Source organism: Triplophysa rosa, linkage group LG16 (assembly GCF_024868665.1).
Source record: "Triplophysa rosa linkage group LG16, Trosa_1v2, whole genome shotgun sequence".
Taxonomy (NCBI): Eukaryota; Metazoa; Chordata; class Actinopteri; order Cypriniformes; family Nemacheilidae; genus Triplophysa; species Triplophysa rosa.
Window position 1 is genome coordinate 22,054,793 of NC_079905.1, and position 13,759 is coordinate 22,068,551.

At 41.0% G+C, this 13,759-nt stretch overlaps 1 protein-coding gene across 1 annotated transcript in view; it reads left to right on the forward strand.

Annotated features, from left to right (window-relative positions):
• Positions 1-13,759, forward strand: part of ptprua (protein tyrosine phosphatase receptor type Ua) — a 217,789-nt gene that overhangs the window by 149,778 nt on the left and 54,252 nt on the right. Inside the window, 4 exon segments of the mRNA XM_057354219.1 lie at positions 2,757-3,050; positions 5,959-6,282; positions 10,388-10,497; positions 13,014-13,215. Coding sequence (XP_057210202.1) covers positions 2,757-3,050; positions 5,959-6,282; positions 10,388-10,497; positions 13,014-13,215 — 930 coding nt within the window.

Genomic DNA, 13,759 nt, shown 5'->3' on the forward strand with positions numbered 1-13,759 from the left:
GTGGAGCTCTTTCAACGTCTTGGCCTGTTGGACCTGCAGGATGACCATGGCGTGGAGAGAGGAGGCAGCTTGGCCCGCAGCAGTGTAAGCCTTCAACACCAGAGATGCCGAAAACTTCACGCTTTGGACGGGAGTCTAGGTCGAACTCTCCAGGTGGCCACCGTCTGCGGGCACAGATGTACCGCGATGGCATGCTCCACCTGGGGCACATCAACGTCTAACTGCCCCACCATTGAGGGAAGTAAGGGTGACGGAACTAGTTTGACGGGAATGCGCAGAAAAGGGGGCTTACTGAGTTCCTCATGCACTTCCGGGAAATACGGCACCGGGGCTGGGTGCGGCTTGGATTCACGCTCAGACCGGTGGTACCACGTATCCAGCCGCGAGCATTGGGGAAGGGGCGGTGCACTGCAGCCCAATGCTCGCGGTGGCCCGGGCAAGCATGGCTGACATTTCAACGTCCGCTTCTTCCTGGGCTCGACCTCCTGAGGGAGGGAGCTCTGAGGAATCGTCGGGGTCGGATGCCAGTAAGTCACCCTCCGATGCTGCAAGGGACATCTCATCATCATCACGCACTGTTTCCGAATACGTGGCTGAGAAACAAGACGGGGTGGGACCGCCTCCTGGGGAATGGTTAGACGAGCGAGACGGGGCGTGAACGGTGAATGAATCCTCATATCACCCTCGCTGCTCGCCGTAGCGGACGGCAGGGCCATAGCCGCTGCTGTCAAGGAACGGGAAGCAGACGAGGTGGTGGCTGGGTCCATAAAGACCACAGCCACCCGTGACCGCAACGTCTGGATCGCCATCTGCCCGCAGATCGAAGGTTCCGAAGAACAGAAAGGTGAATGAATGTAGCACACCGTCTCCCTTTATACCCGGATATCCGGGGCGGAGTCAGGCATGCAAATTTCATTCGCCAATTTCATTGGCCTTTTCAAAGCTAGTCAGAAGATGATAGGTTCATCTGTCAAGTCAAACCCCATCTGTCGGTTCGACACAACGTAGAGAGACTGACAGAAAGGGAAACAAAACTTCCCACGAGGGGGCAAAACAAAGGAAGTCCAAAACACGGCAAGGCAAGGCGATGCGATGCGAGACTGGAACAAGGTAATACTCACAGGGACTGGGATCGAACATTAACAAGGGAAACAAGGGGGTGGGGCCAAGGCACGCGACAGGAGAACACGTGGCACAAAGTCACAACAAAGGCCACGTGTTTCCACACATAACACAACAAGCACAAAAGACATGGAACTGTCACGACCCTGTCCACAGAACTAGAAAACTCCAGGCAAGAAGGACAGGGTCATGACAATGTCATTTTAACTGGATATACAGTACATAGGAATTGACCGGTCCACTGAAAAGAAGTTATTGAACTTAAAGTATTTTCAAAAAATTTGCAAAAGTTACCATGTACAAAATGTCCATCGAGTGTGTATAAAAATATATATAAAAGTAATATAGACAACAACCACAGCATGAACGGACCCAGCAAACATAAGTCATCTTTTATGTAAAATTCAGATTACACATTTTGATTAAACAAATGTAATTAAATACGCACAAAACAATAAATTGATTCCTACTAAAAAAAAGTATTGTGTTACCATTGTTGGACGTTGGATTTTTCACAGAACATTTCTCGTTCTTATTTTTTAGGTCTGTCTAAAGTTATACCGTGCATATCATCCACGTTGATTCAGTACTAAAGGTCTCAGAGCAAAGTGAGCCTGCTGGCTCTTCAAATGTGAGGATATTGTCTCAAGTCTGTCTCTCAGATAATATTTCTCGCAGCATCTCTTTTGAGAATGAACCGATAGTGTCCCCTGAGCAGTCGGATGAGCGTTCAGACACGTTTATCTACATCTGTTCTCTCACTAACACACTTAAATCACGTTTGCTTGTCCTGCCGAGATATGATTAACAGCAATTCTGTTTTTACTGTGATAATAATATACTGATTGTGTATCATACAGAGATGATGACTGTTTTAAACTCAATAATATACAGGTGTGATTGATTTCAAGTGCTTTGTGTGAGATTTCCACAAAGTAATAAAAACTCTCTACACTTAAAGGCGGGGTGTCCGATTTCTCTTAGCCCTTGTTGATGTTCAAATCACCAAAACAGACACACCCCTACCCCCATCTTTCGCTTTCGTCAGCGCTCGGCTAATGTCCGTCCTGTGCACTGTACACCTTACTGCTGATTGGCTACAAGGTTGTTTTGGTACTCGGCCCGACTCAGTTGTCTAAAGCGTAATTCGGAAATCGGTTACCCGTCCTTTAATTCAATGTTTTTTATCGTATAACCTTGAATTTGAATATATAATGGAGCTTTTAATAAAACTCATGTCTGACCTTCACTTTATTTCTCTACATTTCTGAGCTTTACATCATTACATCATTACATACATGTTTTCATCATAGAAAGATAAAAAGACGTAGAAATACTGTTAATAATATTAATATTTTACATTAGATTGTTAATAATTTGTCACAAGTATTTATAACGTGAAATAAATGAAGATGATATTGGGGCTAGTTGTTAACTGTAAAGTTTTGAGTAAACATTTTCCAGGTGTCCCTTTTTATTAAATGTTAATAAGTTTTAATTTATTTTGAGAAGACATTTCACATGTAATAAGATGTATAATACTACGAATGCTCATGCTAAACAAGACTAAATAAAGGAATGCATTGACACTTAAAAATTAGTGTTATTTAGTTTTTTTCTGTACTCTGTTTTAGTCCCGCCCACGCCTATAGCTCCGCCTCAGCTGCTGCGCTCAGGCCCCACCTACCTGATCATCCAGCTCAACACTAACTCCATAGTTGGCGACGGGCCGGTGATCCGCCGAGAGATCGTGTACAGGGCCAGTCACTCACCCTGGTCCGAAACACAAGGAGTCAACTCACTGACCTATAAAGTCTGGCACCTGGAGCCCGATACAGAATACCGCATCAGCGTTCTACTTACCCGGCCCGGAGAGGGTGGAACCGGCCCACCCGGACCCCCGCTGGTCAGCAGAACCAAGTGTGCAGGTGAGAAGAGGTTTATACCAAAGCTGTGCATTGAAGATAATGTCATTTAACTTTGTAGCCGCAATCTGTAAAGTTTTGCCTCTCAAACATACATTCTGTACTTATTACTTGCCTCGAAAAACAACTGACATTGAGTGATCTGACACCTAACCGCCTTGTCGCAAATAGGTGAAAAATGCTTTTGGGTTAAAACATACTATTTTCTCTTTATCATTATAAGTGGACCACACGGAAAACAAATAATACAAAAATATATGATTTGAACCTTCAAGTCCAGTGTTGTGTGAGTAACAGTACATAATCACATTCTCTGAGGAGAATAAGAAGGCTTTGGCCATCACAGAAGTGTTTGTTGTTTGGCTGGGTGAGGTAAACTGGACCAACATGGTATAAAAGTACTTGCGTTATAACCTCCAGTTTGGACTTTGTAATATATCACTGTCAGATGTGCTCTGAGACTCTATTCATCTTGGTCAACAGTCACAGGAGAATACACTACCTGAACAAACTTTATACCGCATACGTGTTTCTATGAAGCACACATTTATTTTTGGTGCCTGACAATGGTGATGATTTGGAACAAATATAGAGATACGGCCACGGTGTGTGTGTGTGTGTGCGTGTGAGACAGAGAATTGCTGTATTATTACTCTGCATAATGTGATATTTATATCTTTAAATATTCATATTGTATTGTAATATAATGTTTAGCTGTTCCTCAGTGCAGAGTTATGATGTGGATTTATTGAAAACATTTTGCATTACAGCATGTTACATTCTGCGGAAAACACACAAATTGTATTAGAGTTGTAAAAGCAAGTGTTATTTATAGAATAGAATCAGGTTTTTATATCATACTGTTTTGTGCTCAGATGAGCCGGTTCCAGGTTGTATTATGTTCAAGTTCAAGTCTGCTTACATATAGAGGATTGAAATTGCGTTACTCTCAGACCCATGGTGCATACAAATAACACTAACACAGAATAAAAAGGGGTCATTTATTCTGTGTTGAGAAAACCAACTATATTCAATGTTACTACAGGTGGAGAAATTACACGCTGTACCTTTAAAGTCAAATTTCTATAACAACTTCCGTCTCATGGAGACTTTAAATAATTGATAAATGTGACCCTGGACCACAAAACCTGCCATAAATCACACGGGAATATTTGTGGCAACAGCCAACAAAACATTGTGGGTCAAAATGATTGATTTTTCTTTTATGACAAAAATGATTAGGATGTTAAGTAAAGATCATGTTCTCTGAAGATATTTTGTAAATTATCTACCGTAAATATATAAAAACTTTATTTATGTGAGTGGATGCAGCAAAATCGCTAACAAAAATGGCGGGAAACACGCCTACAAACTTAACTCACTACTGTCCGCTCTTTGGGAATTATCCACTCAAGTTTGGTATCGATGTAAAGTTTAGAATTTCCGCTTTCAGGTTGTTCTACACTCCACAACGTCATTACAGCGGTGAGTGTGAAAACAGACCCGTTTCTTCTTAGCAACGGCCTGCTACAGCGTCTCTGATTAACAACTTCAAAGGCCATTTTCTCACTATTTAGATTTTTACACCCTCAGATTACAGAGTTTTAAATAGTTGTATCTTGACCAAATATTGCCCTATTGAAACAAACCATACATCAATGCAAATCTTATTCTGCTTTCAGATGATGTAAAAATCTAAATTTCGAAAAATTGACCCTTATGACTGGTTTTGTGGTTCAGGGTCACAAATGACAAGCAACAATATCTCACTGGAACTGGAAACATTTCTTTAGGGATTAATAACAATAATATATAACCATTTTATAAATAGTGTAGCCACATAATACATTCATGTCTGTATTTGTACATATTCATAATTGCACAGTAAAGAAAAGTATATAGAACAAAAAGATAATATGCTAAACGCATCAGAAGTTTGTATAGATTTAGTTTTTTAAAAGTGTTGTCTGTTGTCTGAGCACAGCTCTTTACGTTTATATCTGAGGTCAAACGTCTGTGCTCTGAGGAGGAGTGTGTGTGTGTGTTTGTGATATCCAGCCGTTAGGCCATTTCTCATCAGGCCTGTGGGAGTTTTAGTAGATGTGTCTCATTAATTAATGTAATCTGGATGATTTGTCTTGAGGACTCAGGAGGGGTCTCACCGCAGGCTCGACGGCCCGGCTTTATTTTCAGCTTGTTTAGAATTCGTACACATCACTCCTTGTAGAATTGATTTGTCTATTTATATATATGTTTCTATATTATACTGTATATATATAAATAGTAAGAATATATGTACGAAAAAACAAATGTCCTAAAAATAGGCTTCATTTTCTTCATAACAAATATAATTTCTCATTCATATCTTTTGGTGTGTCACACAGTCTGTGGTATAAATACTTGTGAGAGTGACAGACAGGAATTAAAGTGACAGAAAGTAAATGCGTAATGAACACACAGCAGCTCTACTTACAGCGAGAGAGAGAGAGGAAGCACACGATCTGTAGAACTGAATTTATTGTTAAATGTACTTTATCAGTCTGTCTCATGTTTTTTCATATGTACATTTCTGGATGATTTAAATGATTTAAACCTTATTTAAACCTTATACAATGTTTAATCCATTTTTATGAATTCAGTCATTTCATTAAAAACTCAGATGAAAGACTTCAATCTTCTCCAATGTCTGTAAAAGTACAGATGATCTGTTTGAAAGTAGAGAACATCTGACTTGTCATTTCTTTCAGAGCACTAGTTCACCCAAAAGAACCTCTGATGAACCACTGAAGCACCAAGATGTGGTTCTATATCACTCAAAGTGGTTACGAGCCAAGAACCACATGTAGTGCTATATAGCAGCGAGTGTATGATGTTTGTCTTGAGCTGTCTGATCCGTCTGTGTTTCATTCAGAGCCCATGCGTCCTCTCAGAGGTTTGACGGCTACAGAGATTCAGTCCCGTCAGCTTCTGCTTCAGTGGGAGCCGGTGGGCTACAACCTGACGCGCTGTCACACGTACTCTCTGTCGCTGTGCTACCGTTACTCAACCGCCACCGGGGGCGGAGCCGGGGGCAATAACGCCACCGTGAGGGAGTGTCTGTCAGTGGAGAGGAACACCTCCCGCTTCACGCTCAGGGATCTGCCGCCTTTCCATGCCGTGCACGTCAGGCTGGCGCTCACCAATCCAGAGGGCAAGAAAGAGAGCCGAGAGGTGACCTTCCAGACGGAAGAGGACAGTGAGTACACGCTCTTCTTTTTCTATCTTCATGGGACGGTAAGTGACGTTTGGGAGTGAGGGCTTGTGGGACAGATTCAAGCATGGGTTGTCTTTTAAAGATTCTTTTTGAATTCGGCTGAATAAGATAAATTCATCGTCAGTTAAGTGTGCTCACCACTGTGAATGCATGTACAACATATGTTTTTAACATCATGCTTTCATTTGATCATGAATATTTATTTACTTCTTGTTTTATTATTTACAGAATAACAGGTTCATTTGATTTAGTATATCAAAAACAACCGTTCATTCGAATGTTGCGGAGGGATGCTGAAGAATTGTGTTGGATGAAGTCAGGCAGCTGTTTATGTACACTAGAGTGGCCAAATGTGATGCTCCTAAATGTACATCTAGAACTTTACATTTAACAGTAATTGTACAAAGATTTCATTCAAATCAAAACATCTTAGCTTATTTAGACCATTATATTTTTTCTCCAATTTTTTTATGATTTGATGTTAAAGCAGTTTATGCATTGATCTGACGTGCTTTTTCTCTTTTAACAAGCACGTAAGCAGAAATATAACTGCAAGCAGCAATTATGTGGCTATTGGAGTGGATTTGTGGGATACGCCTCATAGAGCTGCAGAGATAAATGTGTTTATGACCCTCCTGACAGCCCGTTTATTAAAGACAATCGAGTTAAACTGTTAACAGTCACACAGGCCCAGTAACGCTGAACACATGCTTGTTTACAACGCTCCATTCTTACTACGTGGTTTTACTGTCAAGAACATATTTCACGTTGACAGACTAGTTCAAGTTCACTTTATTTGTATAGCACATTTACCACAGCCCCCAGGCTGACCAAAGTGCTTTACAGAAGAGCAAGAATTAAAATATATATTTTAATTAAATATATATATAATATATATATATATATTAAAATATATATAATATATACACAGATACTGTAACGGTGAGTAATCCAGGCAGAGAAGCGGATCCAAGTGCAGTTTTGAATTTAATGAAATAAACAAACCAAGGTAATCCACAGAACGAAGGAGGCACAAAAACAAAGCATGAAACAAAGACCGACCCCAAACAAAGGAAACACTAGGGCTTAAATACATAGAAACTAACAAGATAACAAGACACACCTGGAGGAACTAATTAACACTAAAATCTAAAAAGGACTACAAAACATGGCACAGAACAGGAAGTGACAGAAAAGTTCACCAACACAAGGGAAACACGGACTGGGATCGTGACAGAGCCCCCCCTCTAAGGGCGGATTCCAGACGCCCCAAACCAGTCCAGGAGGGCGGAGGAGCAGAGGCGGAACGGGGCAGGATGGAGGGCCAGGCCCGTGAAGGGGAACTGGACCTGGGCCGCGGAGCAGAGGCGGACCTGGGCCGTGGTCTGGCGGCCAGGGAGGTGCTGGCAGGGCTGGAAGCCACAGAACGAAGGAGGCACAAAAACAAAGCATGAAACAAAGACCGACCCCAAACAAAGGAAACACTAGAGCTTAAATACATAGAAACTAACAAGATAACAAGACACACCTGGAGGAACTAATTAACACTAAAAACTAAAAAAGGACTACAAAACATGGCACAGAACAGGAAGTGACAGAAACGTTCACTAACACAGGGGAAACACGGACTGGGATCGTGACAGATACAGACCAGACAAATCTAAAACAACCCAAATTACCATCCCACATCTTAATCGTCAATATACGCTAAAGGTAACAGATACCTTTTTTAGCAAAGACTTGAAAGCAGACAAACAAGGTGCCATTCTGATCTCTAAAGCTAGGGCATTCCACAATCGTGGCCCTGCCACCGCAAAAGCACGCTCCCGTCTACGCTTCAGCCTCACGTGAGGAACTACCAACAGAGCCAGCTCACTGGATCGTAGGCTTCTAGACGGAGTATAGGGATGGAGAGGTTGAGAGAGGTAGGCCGGAGCAAGGTTATGTAAGGATTTCTATACAAAGAGGAGAATTTTGAACTCAATTCTCTGACAAACCGGCAGCCAGTGTAGAGATCTTACAATAGGGGTGATATGATCGTGTTTTCGACATTTCCCAAGAAGTCTGTCGCAGCGTTTTGGACATCTGAAGACGTGCAATTTGAGATTTAGAAATACCGCAATACAAAGAATTGCAGTAGTCTAGACCAGACGTAACACACGCATGAACAGCCGTTTCTAAGGTTTTTGGAGTGATGTTTTTAATTTTAGAAAGTAAGCGAAGCTGATGAAAACTGGATCCGATAACGGAAGAAATGTGTTAAATGCTGGTCAATAAGAACACACAGGTTTCAAACCCGTGAGAATCTTGTAACGGGTCAACTTTCTAGCTCAGGGCTTGTATACTGCGAGTTCCCATTCGGACCGAAAACAGTTACCTCAGTCTTGTCTTCATTAGGAAGAGGAAATTCTGGGCGAGCCATAAATTCATCTCCTCCAAACATTGCAAAAGAGAGATAGCCGTGGAGTTATTTCTTTTGATAGGTAGGGAAATAGGTAAGGGAAATGTAGTTAAGATAGTAAGAAAGTAGAATGTAGTGGAATGATCATTTGTTGATGTGTTATTGTATTTTCAGCCTGATGTGTGTTCGTTGGTCAAGATTTTGGTTTCTAGTTCATTTAGCTTACAAACTCTTGCGCTATGAGGTTACACTGAACCAAATCAAGCGTGTGCCAATTTTCACATCATTTTACCAAATGGAGCTGCCGTAGACCCCCATTATACTACACACCTTTGACATTTGGGCCCTTTTTACAGTAGTCGCTCACATGCACATCCCATAATGACAGCATTATAAACACCAACATTTTCACTTCCGTAGAAGAATCACATCACTACACTGATTTTCTGCATGTTGTTGGTAAACTTTCCCTAGTTTCTTGAAACTTGCATTTACCCGGCAGTGTTTTTGTTCACGGGTCAGTACTCATAACCCATTCATCTTTGCTTAGGCATGCATTTATCTGAGCAATTATGATGTGGTGACCGCACCAGAGCCCAGTGTGCCCGCAGCGCTCCAACCCCAATTATAGCAACAACACAAATATTGACTCTCAGAATACAGCGTCTCGGCGTAATTAAATGGAAGATCATACTTTCAAATGAAAGTGTATGAATTAATAAACTGAAGCCACCAACGAAATGGAATGAAGATTTTCGCTTATTTCTGTGTTTTCGCGGAAGGCACATTCTCATGCAAATACGTTAAGATTACACCCTCGGAGGTCAAGAGAAAACCTCCACATCTGAAAATGAAACGCCGCTCAAGATGAATGCTTTCCATTTATCATTTTCATAAATTGAAAAGGTTCTTTCTGCTGCTTTATTTATTTATTTCTTTCAGTGTTCTACCGCTTGTAGTTTTTTTTTTCCGTACAGCGATAGTGCTTGTTTGCATCTGATGTGTTTGGTTAATTGAAAACACCAAAAAAAGACGCAAGTGTGGTGAATGAATTCATTCTGCAAATATTGTTAAATAACACTTGGAAAGAGCGCGCGCGAGAGAGAGAGAGTTGAAGGTGCACTCCATAATAAAAAACCTCATAGGCAATCTTCTAGTTTGGGGGGGGGTTGCTTTTGATGCTATTGTCATATCAGCCGCTAAAACATAAACCAGAAGGTCTTGAAATGAAATATTCAAGGAGCACATATGGCTGTAGCAGTGAGGTTTTCTACAATATTGGGAAGTGTTGCAAGCTAGATCTGAACCCGCGACGCCTCTCTGTCACCACTTTGAGTCTGAACCCCTACACTCAGCAGGTGTTAATAGGATGACATTGCTGTAGTCACGCTGAATGGCTTTGGCCTGGATAAGATACATCTCTCTCTGTCTCGCAATGCACCCTATTTTCTTCCTCAGTATGTTGGTAAAGAAGACAAATAGGCTGTCAAGCGTCTAACCGCTGTGCTCAGATATGAGATGGGTCTGCGGGCTTCCAGGACATCAAACCATCATTCTAACCTCAGCGTACTTTATATCTTCTTTCACCTCCACCCGTTGCTTTATGGCCTCCTTTGCCATTTCTGCTATGATGCTACGTGTACTGCAGTATCATCGCTCTGACCGTACGTGTCTCATCTCTTGCAGTCCCAGGAGGCATTGCACCCGAGTCTTTAACCTTCACGCCATTGGATGATATGATCTTTCTGAAGTGGGAGGAGCCTTTGGAGCCCAACGGTCTGATCACGCAGTATGAGGTATGTGCGTGTCGTCATCACAATGACTTAAAGCTAACATAACACAGAGGTTCATTTACACACATCTAGATTGCAATAGTACTGTAGCAGAGAGAAACTGAAGAACGGTCATTAAAAACTACGTACTGTAGATCAAGAGCAACTTGACTATCGCACTTCTCCAATTTTCTCGGGTTCTGAAGGTTGAAAAAAGTTTCTTTCACATTTACATTCTGTAAATCCTAATCATGATGTTTGAAGTCATGACTTCATATCTTGATTCAATGAAATGATTTCAAAGTCAGTGCTTTCAGAAACCTCCAAAACCAGAAAAGAAATGGCACACATTGCTGAGGAGCTACAACTATTGTAAGATTATTAATAGATGAATTATATTTAACGAAAACATTTAGTGGATTGCACTTTATCAAGGAAGTCATGTTAACAGGAACACATTCATTGATTCTGAACTTTGTGTTAAATAGCAGTACACTGATGATCTGGGTTTATTTTGGGAATCCCGTTTGTTATAACAGATTTCCTGATGCATATATGAAGAACATCACAAACCAGTGCAGTATAAAACAACACTTCTGTGCTTAATGGCCTTTCCAGATTACACACAAAAAAAATGTGTCTGTTATGATGTCACTGCGTCAGATTTCGCGATTTTGACTTGGGATATCTTTTGGAGTCGTACACAAGAAACCATGTCAGACTGTACGTTGCTTTCCGACGAGTCTTTTACGATGTGCGTGATGTCATACCGATGCGCAATGTTTTGTACTGGCTGTCGCATCGTCATAACGAATGATTATTAGTTATAACGCACATCCGCTATCATTTACCAGCATTTATCTTTTATCACTTTGTTGTGGTATTCGCTTGAGACAACATCATAAAGGCTGCTGTATTGTTGTCATAGCTCCACGAACCTTTACTTCAATTCCACACAGCAGCACAAATATCACTTTTTGCCACGTTTGAAAGCTGTGCACAGAACAGCATCTGTGCTCCCATTGGCTGTGACGGAGCAGAACAAAAATCAAACATGCTAGTCTTTCTGTCGGGACGTCATGGCGCAATTTCGGTTGTCGCATACTATGATGAACTATATGAAAAGACAACTGAATCTTGCGTCCCGATGCCCCACATTGTTTACGAATTGCTACGACGCCGTAAAACATGAAAATCAGGCTAAAATCGTGTTAAATTTGTGTAATCTGAAGAGGAAAAGTTCACCCCAAAAATAAGGTCAAATGTAGTAAATACTTGTGTTATTAATATCCTTATATTTTTGGATGAGCTAAAAACATGGCCAATTTACAATTAGACGAAGTTCATTAAAACCACAGAAACGTATGTGTTGTAGTAATATGATTTCAGTAGAAATGGGATTTCTAGCTCTCAATTTTCCATGCCCATCTCCCTTCAGTCTCCAGGTGTTCTTATGCTAATCATGTTCTGGTTTGTTCTTCAGGCTTCAATTAGTCAGAAGCGCAAACATTATAATTGCTTATTTGCCTCACAGTGACTGTCGAATGGGGCAATTGTGCTCAGACCGGTAATATTTCATTGCCTCACGCCACTTCAATTACTTCAGCTGTCAGAATATAGTCACGTCACACTGAGGAGCGACACACACAGCGTTTACATGCGCTCTCTTGTTAAGTCTGGAGTTTTCGTAATGATTTACTCGGTGGTAAGCTGTATTTTCTGTGTATAATTGTTGAAGCTGATGAGTCTTGTGGGGAGCAAATAGAGACGGCTGAAATAATTCCAAATAAAAAGATCATTGAAATCAAAGTCTTATCTGCGCTGCTGAGGCAACATTGGGGTATTTTAGTGATGATGAGATCATCGACAACCTACTGGTATACCATTTAGACTTATTATAGTTATTCTGAGATAACGGTGTTTAACTCCTTGACTTAATATATTTCCAGGCAGAGTGTTTCGTGAGAAAAAACAATGTTGTTTTGGGTTCTTCGGTGGCATAGCTTCATTTGCACCTTTATTTGTAAGAGTTTGAGGATTTATTAGTGCTGGTAACACACGCTGGTTATTTGGTTTGTTTAATATAAAGTGACCTTTTCAAGGTGTTGTGGTGGGGCGTGAAGACAGACACAGAGGGATTTCAGTTGACATTTATCTAAAAATAAAAATACACATGCAAAGGGAAAGTGTCTTTGTGTGGAAACCATATTACACACACAGTATATGTGTACTGGTAGTATTATCTGAGCTAACAATGCATTATGACTCTTTATGAATGCATCAAATACAAAGTACAAAGTATATACTTTATATTGATGCAGAACATCAAATTTGAGCAGACTCAAAACTTTCAATTCAAATGCAGTTTTGGATTGTTGTAAAGCAGATTTACAATGAATACATGATTGTACCGGTAATAGAGAGAAAAACAAGAAATTATGAATCATATAGAATACATGGTACTATTTCACAACACGGCAACATTTTTTCTCCTTCAGCTTAAACGTAGTAAAGTATGACATCATGTCATGTGTTTTTAGATCAGCTACCAAAGCATCGAGTCATCAGACCCTGGTATTAATATGCCTGGCCCACGCCGCACCGTCTCTAAACTGAAGAACGAGACGTATCACATGTTCTCTGGACTTCACCCCGGGACCACCTACCTGGTGTCTGTTCGCGCCCGTACGGCCAAGGGCTTCGGCCAGACCGCCCTAACCGAAATCACCACCAACATCTCAGGTGAGAGAATCGTGCTGGCCAACATGACGCTTTAAAATGCCACGAAAGTTGACGTTTTCTGAACCTGGTCTATTTATTTCTAATTGAAGTTCTTCACTTGACGGGCTTCGCTTTTATCAGTGAAATGAATATTAGATGCCTGAAAGGGCTTTTTAATTGGTTTAGGATTTATGCAGACTTTATTTGGACTTCATTTAGACTTAATCTCAGCGGGGCAAAAGCCACTCTTTGGGTGAGATTGGCTCTTTAATTATTGATATTAAGGTTCACTAAAGCTTAGGTCGACAGACTGAACGGGACCAGTGTAAACTGAAGTGGGAATGATAGATTTCTAGAAGTTTTTGAGGAACAGACCTCAGTATTGTCAAGTATTGTGTACGTCATAGCCCATTTACAATTACGGTCACTATCATTTTTCACCTAAAACAATTTCTGTTGTAATACACACATTAAAGCGATGCTGAGGGTACAGTACAGAAGACCAAAACCAATGTTCCCCGGCGTACCGTCAGACACGGCTGCACACAGAGACGTGCGAAACTTT